Here is an 18171-nt window from a genome sequence, read left to right on the forward strand (position 1 = left end):
GGACGGGATAAAAGTTGTATATTCTGGGAAGTTACACTTACCTCCCACGAGTTTTTATGAATTACAACTTAATGGGAAAAGGTGACTCTGTATGCCCGCGATCACATACGACTTCAGGTAGCTCAAGCCCATCATCTAGGACTGTCCAAACTACTCGTCGTTTCGGAAATTGCTCGAAAAATGCTCGTCCGATTTCGGCTCCGTTTGGAAATGAGCCGTTCGGCTCGGTTCGGTTTGAAAACAGGCCAAACACTAGCAAAGCCTTGCTCGGTTTTGTTTTGCTCGGATTATATTTTATTTATTAATATTATGTACTTGTGTGAGTGTATACTATTTTTTAAAATTTTTAAAATTTTTCTCTTTTGTGCTAATTTTAAAGTTCAAGTTTAAACCTTAGTCGCTCGTTTTATATATGTTTTCTTGTTAACTTTGAGTTTTAGACATTTTAGAGTTAAAAGTCTTGAATTAATGATATATTGGAGTTTTAGAAATTTAAAATTGAAAATTTTATACGTCAATCAAGTAAAACCAAGCCAAAAGAAGCTGCTCGATTTCAAACCAAACCAAGCTTAAGCATAAAAATGTCGCTCGTTTATTTAAATTCAAACTGCTCGGTTCGGATCGCTTTCAAACCAAACCAAGTATGAGTAAGTTTACGTTCGGCTCGGTTCGTGAACATCCCTACCATCATCTCAAAAACATCACGCCCAAAGGCCCACTACGGTAAAACCCTGTTGGAATTGTTTTGAAGTTGGCACCTTGCAGACTGCGTTCTCCAACCTAAATCTTCACTTCCCCTCCGATACTAGTTGAGCTAAAGCTCATTGACTTATGTTTTATTAAGTTTTACTCGGTATACATATATGTTAGGTAATCATAAAATTCATCAAGTAAGTAATAAACTCGAAATCGGCCATAGAGAGAGAGAGAAATGAGCAAACTAGAAGTTGGTGACTTGATGCTACCGGTGTGATTATAAGTTAATGAATAAGGTTACATATTTACAATGAATCAATTAAGTTTGAGTGTATTGGTTAGAAGCATAAAAATCTGACCAAAATAATGGAAACTAACGAAAAATAGACGATAGTTGATGTATGGAGTTGTTGATTAACCTTACAATCTACTTTTTATAATATTTATTAAAATAAATTGCATGCCTATTAAAGTTTTATAAAAATATTCACAATAGTATCTCTGTTTTTATCTTTATCTAACATTTATAAATTATAGAGATTTTCCCTATTTTATAAATAGGAATATTTAAAGATTCACTATTGTAAGGAAAATACAATACAATAACTTTTTATGAATGAGATAGAGATGTGGTAGGTTTAACAAAATATAAACATGTGAGTGTGAAGAGACTTTGATATGTATATGGGTGTTAATAAAGTTCAAGTGGTTAGTGAACTAAGTACTATCCCAAAATTGGCATTATAAAAATTATGAGTTTTTTATAATATATGAATATATAATTGATATGTTGTCAGAAAAAGGAATCCTAAGTGAATGATTAATAGGTTCCTAGTATGCCAAAACATTGAGTAAAGACTCATCACTACACCACATATGGCCTAGTTACTTAGTACATATGGGCCATGCTACTATTCTTGAGTACATATTTTTCAAAACATATAATTTCTAAGTTTAATTTTATTTAAAAAAAGCCAAGGTCATACTATACTAATCAAACTAAGGTGCTGTTTGTTTTTGCAGACATAAACTGTCTGCAAGCTGATTTCATCTGTTTTCATGTCTGCAACTGAAGATGTGGTCTGAAGATCTGCAAGCTGAAAATATAAGACTGTTTGTTTTTATAAGCTGATACTGTCTGCATAACTGTCAAACTTATCTCACAAGATAGAAGTCATTTATTCAAGTTACATCTAGTTTTTAGTCTTTGCTTTCCATGCCGATTTGGTTTTGGTGGGTGGTGGAAGGTGGTGGTGGTGGATGGTGGTAGTGGCGGCGGACGGTGGGTAGTGGCGGTGGATGGTGGTGGTGGACAATGGGTGGTGGTGATGGATGGTTTTGGTTGGTGGTGGACGGTGGTGGTGATGGATGGGGGTGGTGGTGGGTGATGGATGGTGGTGGTGGCGGTGATGGATGGTGGTGGTGGTGATGGATGGTGGTGGTGATGGATGGTGGGTGGTGGACGGTGGTGGTGATGGATGGTGGTGGTGGTGGCGGACGGTGGTGGTGATGGATGGTGGGTGGTGGACGGTGGTGGTGATGGATGGTGGGTGGTGGACGGTGGTGGTGGCGGTGATGGATGGTGGTGGTGGTGGCGGTGATGGATGGTGGTGGTGGTGGGTGATGGATGGTGGTGGTGGCGGTGATGGATGGTGGTGGTGGTGGCGGACGGTGGTGGTGATGGATGGTGGGTGGTGGACGGTGGTGGTGATGGATGGTGGGTGGTGGACGGTGGTGGTGGCGGTGGATGGTGGTGGACGGTGGCGGCGGGGTACGGGGGTGGTGGTGGCGGCGTACGGTGGGTGGTGGTGTTGGCGGACGGTGGTAGGAGCAGTGGATGAGAGGGTGGCTGCAAAGGGAGAAGAGTAGGGTTTTTTTGTGAAGATGTTTTAAGCAAGATTTCATTGCTTTTCTTTTAAGATGAAAGAAGATAACTTCAGATCTGTTTTAAGAAAAAAAACAAACAGTCTTCAAGGGTAATGTCTGCGCGCCTGCAGACATTAGCTCCCTTGAAGATGTTTGAAGAAAAAACAAACACCCCCTAAATAAATTTTATCATACTTGGACACATAAAAAAACAAACACAAAATGACCACATATATGTTGACCATTTCAAAATTCAAACTATACAAAATCAACAATCCTAAATGCACAAATATCATGTTTAAGCAATGTGCCAAAAAAACTAAATAAAAATAGAAGCAATATATTTCCTAGCCAATTTTGCAACAATAAAGTCATTATACAATTTGGTCAAAAAAGACAATAGTATAGAATAAGTTATATTAGCATTTCATGATGATGAAGCTAAAAGTCCATGATTCACCCATGAATGACATAAACTCGAAACATATGGGTCTCGAAACAACGTTCTCAGGCACCTGTAGCCGCAACTCATTCCAATAATAATATATTGTTGTTTGACCATAAAAACATATTTTATCAGATTATATATGTTTCAGGTGTCATCCCACAGCATCAACTTGTCTTCTGGTTAACCGCGCATACAATCCGTCTTTAAGTAGAAGCTCTCTGTGATTTCCCATCTGGATTCGCAACCATACATGGTTTGAGTTTCCGGTTAGTTACCCATAACTGACCAACCCGACCCATTTAAAACCCATTTTGAAAGTGTTTTGAAGAGTTTACCTCAATGATCTGGCCACGGTCCATGACAACTATTTTATCTGCGGCTTGTACAGTGGATAGTCTGTGGAAAAGGGTAAATCAGTCTTTTTAACCATGAATAACAAACTGGTTTTTTATTTGTATTATTACCTGTGTGCGATTATTATGACAGTCCTCTTAAAGTTATCTCCAGTAGCACGAAGCACACCCTACACGATCAAGGAGCCAAATAGCCGATAAGCAAAAAACGAAGGTTGATGCATAACGTTTTGAACATATATATTGTATATACCTTGATGTTGTATTCACTCTCTGCATCTAAAGCACTAGTGGCTTCGTCAAGAATCAAAATAGATGGGTTCCGAAGAATCCCACGAGCAATTGCGATTCTTTGCTTTTGTCCTCCGCTAAGTAAATCATCATCAACAATTGTATTATAGCCATCAGGCAACGAGATAATAAAGTCATGGGCATATGCTTGTTTCGCTGCCGATTCGATATTCTCTTGAGTTACATCTCGTGTACATCCATACGCTATATTTGATTTCACATCCATCCGAAAAAGCCTAGGTTCCTGTTTTATATAAGTAGTTAACGAAGGGGTAATATGGCCATAAAGTTAGATCAAATTCCGTTTCTTTTTATGCTGACCTGTCCAACATATCCAATTTTTTCTCTTAACCACTTGATATCCAAATCTTTTAGAGGAGACCCGTCAATCAAAATCTGCACGAGCAAAAAAAGGACAAAGAATATTTGCGGGTCAACATGCATCGTCCTGGTTTGACCTGTTAACTAACCGGTCTGACCCGTTATTGCTACTGAAAATTCACCATTTTGGAAGAAAGGGTTACCTGGCCACTTGTTGGTTCATATAGACGAAGTAGAAGGTTCACAATTGTGCTTTTCCCACTACCACTAAGACCAACCTAATGAACGTTATTAAAAAAAATAATACTTGAAGTGTTATTTTATAAAACAAATTAGGCAGATAGAATAATCGACTTACTTACAAGTGCAACTACTTCATAAGGGTTCACAGTAAGGTTTATATCTCGTAATACATGTACCTGTTTAAATGTGTATTATTATTCATTTTATTCCAAAAGTCAGCGTTGTATCAAATGGATTGCTAAAAAACAATACTGAATATATGTTGGAAGAAAATGTATTATTATTTTGATGCTAAAGTTTTCATAATCATATTTCATGTATCAATCATTTACATGTATAAAAGAAGGCATTATTAGTTTACCGTTTCCCTTGATGTATAGCTAAATGATACATTCACAAGCTCGATACGACCCTTCAAACTTGGCAACTTTGACCCTGCCACGATTCAACATAGGCAATTAGTTCAGGTATTAAGTATTGCTTTGATGAATTAAAAAATTTGCTTACCTTTGGAAGTGAACTGGTGACTAGGTGCAAGATCCATCATTTGGAATACTTTTTCACTTGCACCGACAGATTGCATTAGTGATGATAAATTGTCACCCACAAACCATGTAGAGTAAATCAGCCATTCACTATACAATATGAACTTTGTAAGTTGTTCAGCTGTTATATGACCAGCCATTATAGACATTCCTCCTACCAGCGCAGCAATAACCTATAAAATTAGACATTCATATAAAGCACACATTGATGGAAAAAAATACATACGTGTGTGTATAGGCTTAGGAAAGAGCAAAACCTGTGTAGAATGGTATAGAGTGTTGAAACTGCAATTCCATATTCCATAAGCAGCACTAGTTCTCAAGCTTATATGAGCTAGTTTGTCCAGCCAATTGTCGTACCTATCCGTGAGTAAATCAGTATGAATCAAATTAAACCTTAAGCGCATTGAATGCACACCTTTCAAGTTCTTTATGCTCAGTTCCATAAACTCGGACTGTTCTCATTAAAGAAAATGTCTCTTGTGCAACCTATAGAAGTAACACACCATTTAAATATATAAAATAAAAGAGAAAATATATACATGAACACTACTCTTTGTTAACATAAGTCAATCTTATAGTACTTCGTTTGCAGATGCAGTGTACTCTTGTGTTAACCTGGCTGCTTTCTTCTGGTATCTATACATAATTCATATTTAAAACATCAATGTCTGCATTTACTGCATACAATCAATATAGTTTTAAGAAAACTGAAAAATCTTACTGTCCATATCGATACATAATTAATGATAAAGTAGAGCATATGGCCAATGTGCATAAGCCAAGTGGCCAAGACAGGACCAACAAGTAGATCAAAGCCCCTGTTGCCTGAAAGAAAACACTGAAATTAAATTTTCTATTTTGAGATCCTCAAAACAAATAGGAACATATAATATAATTTAGTGCACCTGAAGTAGATTCCTTAATATTAAGTTAAGATCATTCCCAATAACCCGTGACACCTGCTGACAATCTGAACCTAATCGACTAGTCAAATCGCCAATACTTTCAGAGTCAAAAAAGTTTATATCCTGCAGAAAGATATAGTTATTGAAAAAAGTTTATTCACTGAATACAAAAATAATCAATAAGGACGATCATATAGTCCAGAAAGCATCATATAATTATGTTACACAAACCTGGAGAAGAAGGATGGAATATAACTTTTCCCTCATTCGTTTAACCTGCAGGTTATAGAAATTAAAAGGTGTTAAAATTACATCTTTTATTCTTATGCAGCATTCAAGCTAAACTCATTCTTTGGTCATGGGCATTATTACAAATTATCAATGCTAATTCTGGTGTTATCTAATATGTTTGACTAATAGTCAACCCTTTTTGTTTGACATGGTGGAAAGTCAAACTTTGCAATGTTTTAAGTTATTCTTAGAGATGAATAGTTAAATGAACTCACAAGAATCATGTTTGCAATGCCAAACCAGCAACCTCTTAGTCCACTGGAATTTCAAATACACAACTAAATGTCAGATATTTCTGATAAAATAAAAAGTACAATATATATTAATGTTATCTTATAGTCACAGAAGTAAACAAGCTACTACGAAACATAAATACACCTCTAAAACCATATATAGTGGTTTACGTCTTCAACAAAAATCAAATGCCCATGTGAAATGCAATTCTTACTTGCACTAATTTTCAATAAAAATTTGATGTACAAGATAAACCATCTAAAATCTAATAAAAGTTTAACCTGCAAATACCAGAAGTGACACATAGAAAAACTAATAGCTTCACATTTCCACGGAATACTGCTACATTTCCACTTTGGGCTGAAAATATAGATGCTGTCAGGAAATGAGGAATTGAGATCTCTGTAAGCTGTATGATTTAAACAAAATCTAAGTTAGTTTCACAGAAAAAAGGCCTAAATTTTCATCCAAAAATATGAGCCTGCAAATGGCAATTCATGCTAATTACTAGAACACTCTTTAGAGGCTCTAAATCAGACACAAATTACCAACTAAAGGAATTGTTTGCACAGCATCTGTCCATATTTTGAGAAATTCAAAAGTAGATTAATTCAGCTTGAATAAGGGGTGAAAATAAACCGAGTCACTCGGGAGCTACTATAGAACGAATCGATAAAAAGCTCGAAACAAGCCGAGCTTTTTCAAGCCTCAAATAAAGATCGTTTAGTTATCGAGCCATGGCTCAAGCCTCGTATGCGAAGCTCACTTAGGCTCATCAAGCCTAAACGAGCCTTGTGCATTTTTAAGTTTAACCCCATTTGGACTTCTATGTATTAATTTCACACAGTACAACCAAGCTTCAACTCATTTAAGGAACTACATGAGCTCGAGCCAAGCTTAGGCTCTTTTAAGATTTTTCTCAAAATATAAAAACAACTAAAAATTGTAAATAAACTAAATAATAAACGATCAACGAGCTGCGCCCCAGCCAAGCTCGAGCTTGAAAAACATACTCACGAGCCATGCTCCAGCTTTAGAAAAAGATCTCGAAACAAACCAAGCTCAAGCTCGAGCTCGAGCTCTCATAACTTCATACGAGCCGAGCTCAAGCTTGAACAACAGACTCACGAGCCGTGCTCTAGCTTTAGAAAAAGAGCTCAAAACAAACGAGCTCAAGCTCGAGCTCTCATAACTCCATACGAGCCGAGCGCAAGCCTAGTCAAGATCAGGCTCGGCTCGTTTACACCCCTAACTACTTAAATCCTGATTGCAATTAATGGCTTGTATGTCCCAATTAAGCATACCTCACCACTAATTCTACCTCATTTCACTTAAAACACTAACTAACACACATTAAACCTAAAATGCAAAATCAAAAGAATACAAAAAATCACTACCGCGGTTAAAATCAACGCCGAGAACGCCGAAAATATAATCCAGCGATCACTCGAAATCAGCTCCCACATCCTTCGAAGCGCCCGTACCAATGTCACCGGCTTCGCATTCTGCGCAACCTCCACGTCATCCAAAAACCTCCACCACTCTCCACCAGGAAGCACCGCCGGAATCAACCTCACAACTCTCAGCAACCTCTCCGGTACTCCCGCCACGTCATCCACAACCTCCGGAACATCATCATGCTTCCGTACAGTGTATCCATTAACCGAAGCCGAATTCGTCACGTAAACAACTCTCCGACGGTCAATGTTACGATCAACGGTTCGGTCAACTCGCCGGTGAGTGAATTGAGCCCTAATTTTGGTGAAACTGAATGTATTCGAGTGGAGTTTGGAGTAAATGAAGCCAGGATGATGATAACAATGATGAGTGTTGAGAATTAACGTCATAGTTTGTTACATTTAACGGAAGTGACGGAGTTAACGGAGATTAACCGTTTTTTGCCGTGAAATGGCGGTTGTGTTGACGGAAGATGTTATCGTCGGCGAGCGGCTAATATTATGGTGACGTGTGTTTGGTTTTGGAATGAGAGAAACGACGGCGTTTTAAGAAGGCTAATAATAATATAACATAATATTGTGGCGTGTTTGGAAGGAGTGAAACGGTGGCGTTTTGGGAAAGGAAGTAGTGACGTGAAGTGAATACTAACCACTTGTTTATAAAAGTGCAATGAAGGCCCCTCAAGGTTTGATTATTATTAAAACCGAGGTTTGTTTATTGCAGTCGGCTTTGGTATGTGATGACGGGTGTCAGATTCAGGTACCCGCTATGGACAAAAGTGTAGGAACAGTTACAAGTTACAATATGTGGCTTGTTGATACATCCGGACAACCATGGACGGATTCAATCATGGTATTCAATTCGAAATAAGTGGTCAATATGGCTACAACCTGGTCATGTGATATCAGCAGATAAGTAATATGTCAGGATGTCTGACATGAGAATATGATGAACATTAGAAACAGTAAAATCATTAAATGCTAATACCAACCACATCAAAACTATAAATATTCTACCAAATTAATGTTCATTTATTCATCAGATATTATTCTCTACACATGCTATGCTTTTTCTCATAAATAGTAAACTCATTAAATGTTAATACCAGCCATATCAAAAATTATAAATATTTTACCAAGTTAATGTTAATATCATGCATTTTATAAAAAATAGTGAACTTATTGAATGTTAACACCAATCATATCAAGACTATAAATATTCTCTACACACACTATGCTTTTTCACGTAAATAGTAAACTCATTAATGTTAATACCAGCCATATCAAAAACTATAAATATTCTACCAAGTTAATGTTGATACCATGCATTGTATAAAAAATAGTCAACTCATTGAATGTAAATACCAACCATATCAAAACTACAAATATTCTACCAAGTTAATGTTCATTTATTCATTAGTTATAATTCTCAACACACGCTATACTTCACGTTGGAAGATGGCCAAAGAATGTCCCCATCCTACATCTTAACAAGTTCATGTTCGAATGCTCTCTCATCACTTGACATCATTCTACGCTAATCCATAGATCTCTTGACCACCCATTTTAACATTGTGAAATTACATACCAATTCGTCTGTACGATTTGAAATATTTAAACCAACTCTATCACTTAATATTTTCCACACATTTTTGTAGGTATAAAAAAGGTAGACTCAACGATAGGGTTGCTCAAAAACTTGCGGCTCATGACTCGCTCGATAAAAGCTTGAATAAAACTAGCTTAAAAAACTTAATTTTACACAATCTGAGCTGAGCGCCAGCTTAAAAAACTTCATTTTTTTAACCGAGCCAAAATCGACTCAAACTCAGCTTGGCTTGGCTCATTAGTTCGATCTTAGGCTCGTTCAACCTCAAAATCAAGCTCGAGCCTAACTAAGATGCATCGTTTAATTTTGAGTTCGAGCTCGAAACTACCCCTACCCAATGACATTTAGAGGTGCACAAAATACCCCGTTCCGGACCTGACCCGGTGTACCCGACCCGGAATCGGTTCCTACTTGTACCCTACCTGCGAGTAGGACCTGGTATAGGATTTCTCCTCAAAGGCGTACCCAGAACCAGAACCGGAAATATCCGGTCAAAACCCGACCCTACCCGAAACCCCGAAAAAACCCGGTCAAAACCGGTCAAATAACCGATTATACCCCGAACCGGTTCCTATTTGGACCCGATTTTACCTTTGTTGACCATACCGGGAACCGGTTCCTACCCGGTTCCGGTTCCTGAAAATACCCGGTGTGTGCACCTCAAATCACATCAAACCTTCAAAGTAAAGGTGTAAAGTAAAAGTAGTCCAAAGATAAAGGTCTTCAACTGCCACACCGCAAAGACGTAAGGGCATAACTGTCATTTACATAAACCAAAAATATCTTCCCACCGTTCTCTAACAGACTCCACCACTTCCCACAGTCATAACCGTTTTCCATCACCGTATCTTCTTCTTCTCCGGCATGGCGGTTATCGGAAACCTAACGCTATTACTCGACGTGACGTCACCTCTCACCACCGTACTCGACCGCAGCAAACCACGTCTCTTACCGTCCGATATCTTCCTAAACCTCTTCAAAAAGGATCTCATCGTATCACCTACTTCCAATTCCAACCACCTCTACACATCCGTACCAATCGATAAGGATAATAATAATATTAACATTAATCGGAGCGGTACGCGTGGACGGAAGGCGAATTCGAAGTTTAACGAGGTGGATTACGAGAGTTCGAGTGACGAGGAGAACGGAAACGGAAGTAATTACGGAGATCAGGATGCGGATGTGGAGACGGAGGTGGAGAGCGAGCGGAGGAAGCGGTTGGAGTGGGAGAATGAGATGCGGATGAGAGTGAAGGAGATTGAGGATATGAGAGAGTTGGAGAAGAAGGCGGAGGAGTTGCAGAGCCGCGGTGAGGAAGAGGAGGAGGATGAAGGTGAGAGTGGAGGTGACGGTGAAGAGACGGAAGAAGAGAAGAGGGAGAGAGTTCGGAGAGAGCTCGAGAAGGTGAGGTTTCAGTTATTTGGTTATTACTGTTATCGTTTAGTGATTCGATTGGCCACTTGTTTAGACACGATAAGACCTGTTCAGCAAAAAAGTGTGCTATGCAATTTTATACCATTTTAAAAATAATTAAAATTAGGAGGCTAGAGAGAATATTGGTATCGATAATATATCGACGATATTGACCGATACATCACTGATATTCCCGATATAAGTGTTTTTAAGTCTTAAGTATCAATTTTTAGTGTTCAATGTTAGTGTTTTAAGTCTTCATTAGTTCCTACTTGCTTCAATTGTTAGTGTTTTGCAAGTTGCAAATGGTTAATTTGTTAATGGTAGGAGAGTATACAGAATTATTAGTGTTAAGTTGCTATATATATGAATTTTACATGATATTAATACTTGTGTTAACCCGTGCCGTCTCTAACCTGTTAAAACACGTTATGACACGAACTGCTAGCTGTCTGTGAGGGCTGTAAACGAACCGAACTGAATAAGGCTTTGTTTATGTTCGTCTGTTAAGTTTTTATCGGAGAAGCGAACGAATTTCCTGTTCGTGTTCGTTCATTAAGGAAATGAACTTGTTTGTGAACTGTTTATGAAATGAACGGACATGAACAATGCGTTATTTGATTTGGCTAGCGGAGAATGGTCAGTGTCAATGGTTCGGTTCGGCTAGTAAGTTTATAAGTGTAGAAATATTATTAAAAAGTATTAAACATTTATAATGAACAAACATAAACAAGCAAACATTAATAAACATAGACGTAAATGAACACATTATCGAACGCTCGAGAACACAATTGAACGAACATGGCCACGATTCGTGTTTGTTCATTTAGTTAATCGAACAAAATTCCTTGTTCATGCTCGTTCATGTATTAAACAAACGAACATAAACGAACTTCCCGCTGAATAGTTCACGAACAGTTTGTGCTTATCGTTTTATGTATTCAATTTTAGGTGTTTAGGAGCATGATCTTAGATTTTGGGTTTACACTTTACAATAGGAATTGAAACTCAATTTGTGTAGATTTAGCATGTCTTTAACTAAGATTATGTTGTGAAATCATGGAATTAGGGTTCATAACATTAAATTGGCGTGTTCTATTCATGTTGAACTGTTGAAGTAACTCTAAGGAACTAAGTAGAGGTTTGAATGATGTCTGTGTGTGCAAGTGTGTGATAAATGTCTGCTATGGAATGACCTTACAAGTTTATAAAGTGTACTGAGCTTAGCTGCAGCCTCTTTAAGACTTTAACAACAAGAAAGAAAACTAGCTACATGCCCTAAGTCCCAAGTAACCGTTGCCTACGTGCAAATGTGCAATTGTTGTTGCTGACAGTGTTAGTAAGAATACATTAGTTATGATTTTTGTTATATCATCACTATAGTTAAAAACTTAAAATATATGATTTGATTAGATTTCCTTTGTAATTGTTCATTTGTTCTTAGTAAATCACAAATTATGTGTCCTTAGTTATGTGTCTCTTTTGATCAGATTACGAAATAGATTAAATAATATTAGATTATATAGATTAAATATATCAATAATAAATAATACCTTACAGACTTTTCATTTTTCAATAGATAGAACTATCACTAAGAAGTTTTAGACTATATTTAGTTCTTTATTGGTTTTATTTACCAAACAAGGATTTACTAGAAACTATGAAAGGAGAATGTAAACTATGATCCAAATGGATCTTTGAACCTTGTTCCTAATATTTGAATTTAATTGTAGTATGATACATTGAGAATTTTGGCTGCTGAGCTAAAAAGGTGAACAACTCCTAATGTTATTCAAATATGCAGTATTATTATATATGTCATGGTTAGCCACAATATGTTGGAACACATCAGTTCTCATTACATTGGTAGGTTGCTAAGGAACAAGCAGAGAGGAGGAAAATGGCTCAGTTGATGTTTGATATGGGCCAACGGGCTTATGGAAAGGGTATGTATGGGCGGTCTATCGAATACTTGGAAGGTGCTCTCACAATCATACCGAGGCCCACTTTGTTTGGTGGCGAGGTTAGTTGAGTTTAATTGATGTCACAACTCTGATACCATCCATTTTGAAGGACAAATTTCATGAAAAAAAAACATATATCAGATAAGTCTATGAGTTTCTTTATTTTTTTTATCAATAAACCTTTTATATTACTAATCTTTAACTAGGCCTGTAAATGAACCGAGCGTTCGGTGAACTGTTCGTTAACCATTCAGCGGGAAGTTCTTTTATGTTTGTTTATTAAATAAGCGAACAAACATGAACAAAAAATTTGTGTTCATTTAATTAAACGAACGAAGATGAACACGTGTTTCGTTCGTTCATTTATGTTCGTGAATGTTCATTTATTTATATTCATTTATATCCGTTTATTTATGTTCGTTTATGCCCGTTTACATATTAATAGAAAATAATTAAATATTATCTTGAAGAGTCATCTACTTAATGGTTTTATATGTGTTCATTTATGTTCGTTTATGTTTATTTGTGTTCATTTACATTTGTTCATATATGTTCATCTATGTTTGTTTATGCTTGTTTATTTTTGTTCAGTTATGTTATCAGGGCCGGCTCCGAGAAAGGCTAAAAATTTTTGGGCCAGAGGCGAACCTAAATTCGGGCCTAAAGACTTAAGCAAAAAAAAAACTCGATAATTCATAAAAAAAAGTAAATCATACGATGATAATAGTAATTTCAATACACAAAACATAAATATTGTAGCAAAATAATCTAATTTAAATACCTAAACGAAACGCGATGCAAAAATAATATATATTAATATTTGTTATTTAGTTCCGAGTTTAGTTAGTTACTTAGTCAAATGTGTTATTCGTCTTATCGTCTATTCGCTAAACAAACTGTCAACAAATCAACATAATTCAATAAACAAATAAAACATGAATTATGAACAATTAAATCTAAGATTCTATTATTCTAAGTCAATAACTTTTATAAAACTAATCAAAAAAATAACTAACCTAGATCAGATTAGAAATTCAGAATTTTGGAGAATCGAAGGCTGGAGGTTGGTGGTGGTGGTGCGGCAGTGGTCGTGCAGGTCTGGACGGTGGACGGCGGTCCGGCGACGGACGACGGACGGACGGACGGCGGAAGCAGGGCCGTGCGGTAGGTTGTTTGGCTTTCTGCCTTCTGAAGATCTATTTTTTTGAGCGGTAGAAGTGTATAACAAAATAACAATAAAAAAAATTTGTAATTGTGCTATGGGACTTCAAATAATTTGAGCAATTGGATATTTGGACATGATTGATTTTATATGGGCCTAAACAAAATTGAAAATCTAATACTATAAGTTCAAATACAATTTTTTTATAACACCATATATATATATATATAAATTTTTTTAAAAAATTTCTGGCCTAGCGGGGTAGTCGGGCCTATGGCGGTCGATCCCCGTGCCACATATAATAGCCGGCCCTGTATGTTATGTTCGTGAACTGTTTTTTTAGAATTTATTTAAACAAACGAACATAAACGAACACAAACATGTTCATTTTTTAAATAAACGAACACGAACACAAAACATGTGTTCGATTGAGTGTTCTGTTCGTTTAAAGTTAAACGAACGAACATGCCCTTGTTCATGTTCGTTCGGTTCGTTTGCAGGCCTATCTTTAACTGTAATACCCTTGAAACTAGTTACATGCTGACATGGATGTCACGTAGGCTATATATGCTTACTTGGGCATAATATGTTTAAAGATTTATTCATACAAAAAGTGTTGAAGTCTTGCAGTGGTTTTCTGACATTTGCCTTTAAGCTTTTAACCAGTTTTGACTGGTTACGGGCCAAAATTTGTGGTAAATTAGACCCTTTTGATTTCTTTGTTCTAAGTATGAGTTTTTTTTTTCATAAATAAATCCTTTATTAATCTTCAATTGTAATATCCTTGAAAATCCTTGAAACTAGTTACGTGCTGACATGGGTGCCACATAGGCTATATATCTGACATTGGCATAATATGTTTAATAATTTATTCATACAAAAAGTTTGAAGTCGTGCAGTATTTTTTATGAATTATGACATTTTCCCTTAAACTCTTAATCGATTTGACTGGCTAAGGGCCAAAATTTGTAATAAGTTGGACCTTTTTGATTCATTTGTTGTTTGGTATTGGTATATACAGATACAAATATGGCTTGCTATGGCTTATGAAGCTAATAACCGCCACAAAGATTGCATTGATCTTTACCGGAAGCTAGAAACAAGTCATCCCATTATCGGTATTAGACGCCAAGCTAAAGACCTTAGATATATCTTGCAAGCTCCCAAGCTTAAGATATCACAAGAAGAAATGGTTACGATTCCACTTATCGGTTCCAGCTACGATAGGTGAGTTCATATTACTAAATTTTGAGAAAGTTACACACAGTGGTTTGATCATATTGCAAGTTTGTCATTCATGTGAGAGTAATTCGGAATCCTAATAAGACACTCTTTCAAACTCTAGAACCTCTAACGTCAACTTCATCACCTTTATCAGTGCAAAATCGAACAGTGCATAATCAAAGGTGATGAAATCGACTTTAGGAGTTTTGGACTTTGAAAGAGTATTTTGTTAGGGTTCCAAATTTAAAAAAGACACAATTACCCTCACATGAATGCCACATGACATCACTTTTCCGTAATAAAAAAAAACACTAATTGAGATTAACTTCGGGGACTAGACGTGCAACCCTCTCATAAATGTTTAGATTAAGTTTGCATTTTTTTTAAATCTAGGGACCAAACTTGCAATATGGTCAAACCACAGGGACCATTATAATTTAGGAGGTTTTGAGCTCAGTTTGTATATTCAACTATTTATCTCATAATAATAATAATAATAATAATAGTTATTACATAATGTAAAAATTACATAAATAAAAAGCTCGTTTAGGTTCGCAAACCAGCTCGAGCTTGATATGTGAAGCTGGGCTCGTGCTCATTTATTAAACAAGCGTCAATAAAAGCTCAAGCTCGTGCTCATTTATTAAACATGCGTCAATAAAAGCTCGAGCTTGTTTAAGCCAGGCACGATTCTAGTTTTTAACCAGCCGATCTCAGGTAGCTCACGAGCAGCTCGGCTCGTTTACACCCCTAGTGATGCGTATTTCACATGTTTAACTGTTTTACGTATGTTAAAAGTCAAGTGTGCATTATAATATTTAGATGACTAAGAATATTATCAATGAATGCAGCTATGCAGGAACATGGAGTGACAAAAACAAGGACAAGGACGATAAAATAAACCGATCGACAACCAATCAAATGCCATCCGGTAGAGACTACCTTGGTGACTTTTTGGTATGGCGACCACCCGGTGACCTGGCAAACAACCAGGCCTTCTGGGCGGCGTTAGTACTGTGGGTGGCTCTCGTCGGAGCAGCCCTCCTTTTACAGTGATGATGAGCTCGGTACATTTGCAGGTATCATTCATGAACTCAAAATTGTCGTCTTTTTAAACAAATTTGTATAATATGATCATTATATAATCTCAATGTGTATATGAAGAATTGAAATTTGTGATTTTTATTGTATTTGTTTTAACTTCTATTCAATGGTCATATAATCGTCACCGGTTGGTCAACGATTAAAATGAAACCGCTTCAGGTTGGTCAACAATAAGTTGAAACCTGGTTGAATACAAACCGGTTCAGTCTCAAAATTGTTAACCGTTGATTTTTGACCGACACGGTTCGGTTTTACTGGTTTGGAACAGGGTTCAATGGAGAGAACTGCAAACCAGTTCCAAACCAATGGTTGTGGACTTGTGATCCATTCCAACCGGATTCAAAGACACATTAATAAAATTATAAAATGCATCAGAGTTTATGGGATAAAATATGTAGATTATGTTTAATGAGATATCTAAATGACTTCTAAAATGCATCCCAAAATTAAAACCGAAACTCGCAAGTAACTCAAGAATGATTGTCATTCGTGTCTTGTTGGGATAACGTTGGTAGGATGATGAACTTGAAGATGATGACAAGCGAATATATAACTTCTAACACAACGGATGGATATATGACCAAATACACAATCCAGTTGAGGTTGTTGGGTACGAATAACACCAACACGAGTAAAACAAGTTACTCTTGTCGAGTTTCTTGTCTTCATTGTCATCCTCTGAACATAAATTTGCAAATGCAAGCGCTACCAACAAATACGGCATCCGAATAAGTTTGTCGAAAGGATCTAACGCCATCGTAAGCCAAAAGGGAGCAACGTACGCCAAGAAGATATCAATAAACTTCAGAATCTTATACATCGTCGACGAGAGCTTTCTACATAACAAAATCACGGATATGACATCAAGCGCAAGTAACGCAAGAATGGCAATGATCATAAACATTCCGTTATTTTCAAAAGCGGGTTTATATAGTATATATAAATTAGACGTGCACAAAAAACCGGTTCCGGAACCTACTGGTGGAACTGAACCGGAACCGGTTCCAGTTCCAACCCGGTTGGAACAATACCCGGTTTGGGTATTTTTGTACCCGAAAATCGTACCCGGTTCTCCTATTTGTATGTCAGTACCAGTTCCAACCCGGTTCCTACCCGGTTCTTAATTGGAACCGGTTCGGTTCGTACCCGGAAAAACCGGTTCCGACGGGTTTTTTTTGAAGGGTCAAACAAAAGTCAAACTAGCCGTTGGAACCGGTTCCAACGGTAATATAGCCGTTGGAACCGGTTTTTTAGACACCAATTAGCCGTTGGAACCGGTTCCAACGGTAATATAGCCGTTGGAACCGGTTTTTGAGACAATAGATCCGTTGGAACCGGTTCCAACGGTAATGTCGAGTTGGACCCTGCTTTAAGAAACTTCGAGCAATATTTGCAACGTGCCAACTCATGTGAGTCGGTCATGAGACACAAATCGTTATGAACCCAAACATCGGGGCATCTTGTTGTTTCGATCACCATAACAACGTCATCATTTGTTGCCATTTGTTGTCGGTTTAAGGTTAATTGTGGTTTGGAGTGTGTTTTATAGTTTTGGAAGTTGTTTAACAAGTAAACAAACAAACCTTGCTATTTATAGTAAGAAAATAACCTATTTATAGTTAAAAAACCGGTTCCAACGGTCAAAAACGGCTATATAGCCGTTGGAACCGGTTCCTAACGGCTCTAATATTTAAATTTCAAAAAAAACCGGTGGAACCGGTTTTTACGTAAAAACCGGTTCCGGTTCATACCCTACCCGGTTCTTAAAAGTTCGCATATCTGGGCATCGGTTCGGGTCGGGAACCGAACCGGTTCTTGATTGGAACCGGTGCCATTTTACAACCCGGTGTGAAAAAACCGGTTTGGAACCGGTTCGGGTTTTCCATTTGAACCCGATTTGTGCACCTCTAATATAAATAAATGGATATTCATTGAAACTAAAATTTTAAGTTGTGAATCTAGATAATCAAAGAGTTAAAAACGGTTTTTAGCTAATGTGGGTTGATCAAATTATTGCTTTAAGTCCAAAAGTCAATTTG

The 18171-nt window shown here is 37.0% G+C and overlaps 2 protein-coding genes across 2 annotated transcripts; one reads left to right on the forward strand and one right to left on the reverse strand.

Moving 5' to 3' along the window:
* Positions 1–3097: 3097 nt before the first annotated feature.
* Positions 3098–8043, reverse strand: LOC143613682 (ABC transporter B family member 26, chloroplastic-like). The gene is made up of 18 exons (XM_077087329.1): positions 7594–8043; positions 6478–6605; positions 6178–6220; positions 5903–5947; positions 5672–5794; positions 5488–5591; positions 5348–5402; positions 5182–5252; positions 5021–5123; positions 4726–4936; positions 4580–4653; positions 4338–4394; positions 4179–4253; positions 3976–4050; positions 3617–3898; positions 3475–3533; positions 3346–3406; positions 3098–3242 (listed from the first exon to the last, which is right to left on the reverse strand). The coding sequence occupies exons 1-18, from the start codon at positions 8041–8043 to the stop codon at positions 3162–3164; spliced, it is 2097 nt and encodes a 698-aa protein (XP_076943444.1). The 3' UTR covers positions 3098–3161.
* Positions 8044–10126: 2083 nt separating this feature from the next.
* On the forward strand, positions 10127–16219 carry LOC143613679 (uncharacterized). The gene is made up of 4 exons (XM_077087327.1): positions 10127–10669; positions 12549–12701; positions 14826–15031; positions 15880–16219. The coding sequence occupies exons 1-4, from the start codon at positions 10127–10129 to the stop codon at positions 16082–16084; spliced, it is 1107 nt and encodes a 368-aa protein (XP_076943442.1). The 3' UTR covers positions 16085–16219.
* Positions 16220–18171: the final 1952 nt, after the last annotated feature.

This window comes from Bidens hawaiensis, unplaced genomic scaffold, assembly GCF_021521415.1.
Source record: "Bidens hawaiensis isolate Kalapana, Puna unplaced genomic scaffold, B.hawaiensis_p1.1 tig00038015_1, whole genome shotgun sequence".
In the NCBI taxonomy this organism is placed as follows: Eukaryota; Viridiplantae; Streptophyta; class Magnoliopsida; order Asterales; family Asteraceae; genus Bidens; species Bidens hawaiensis.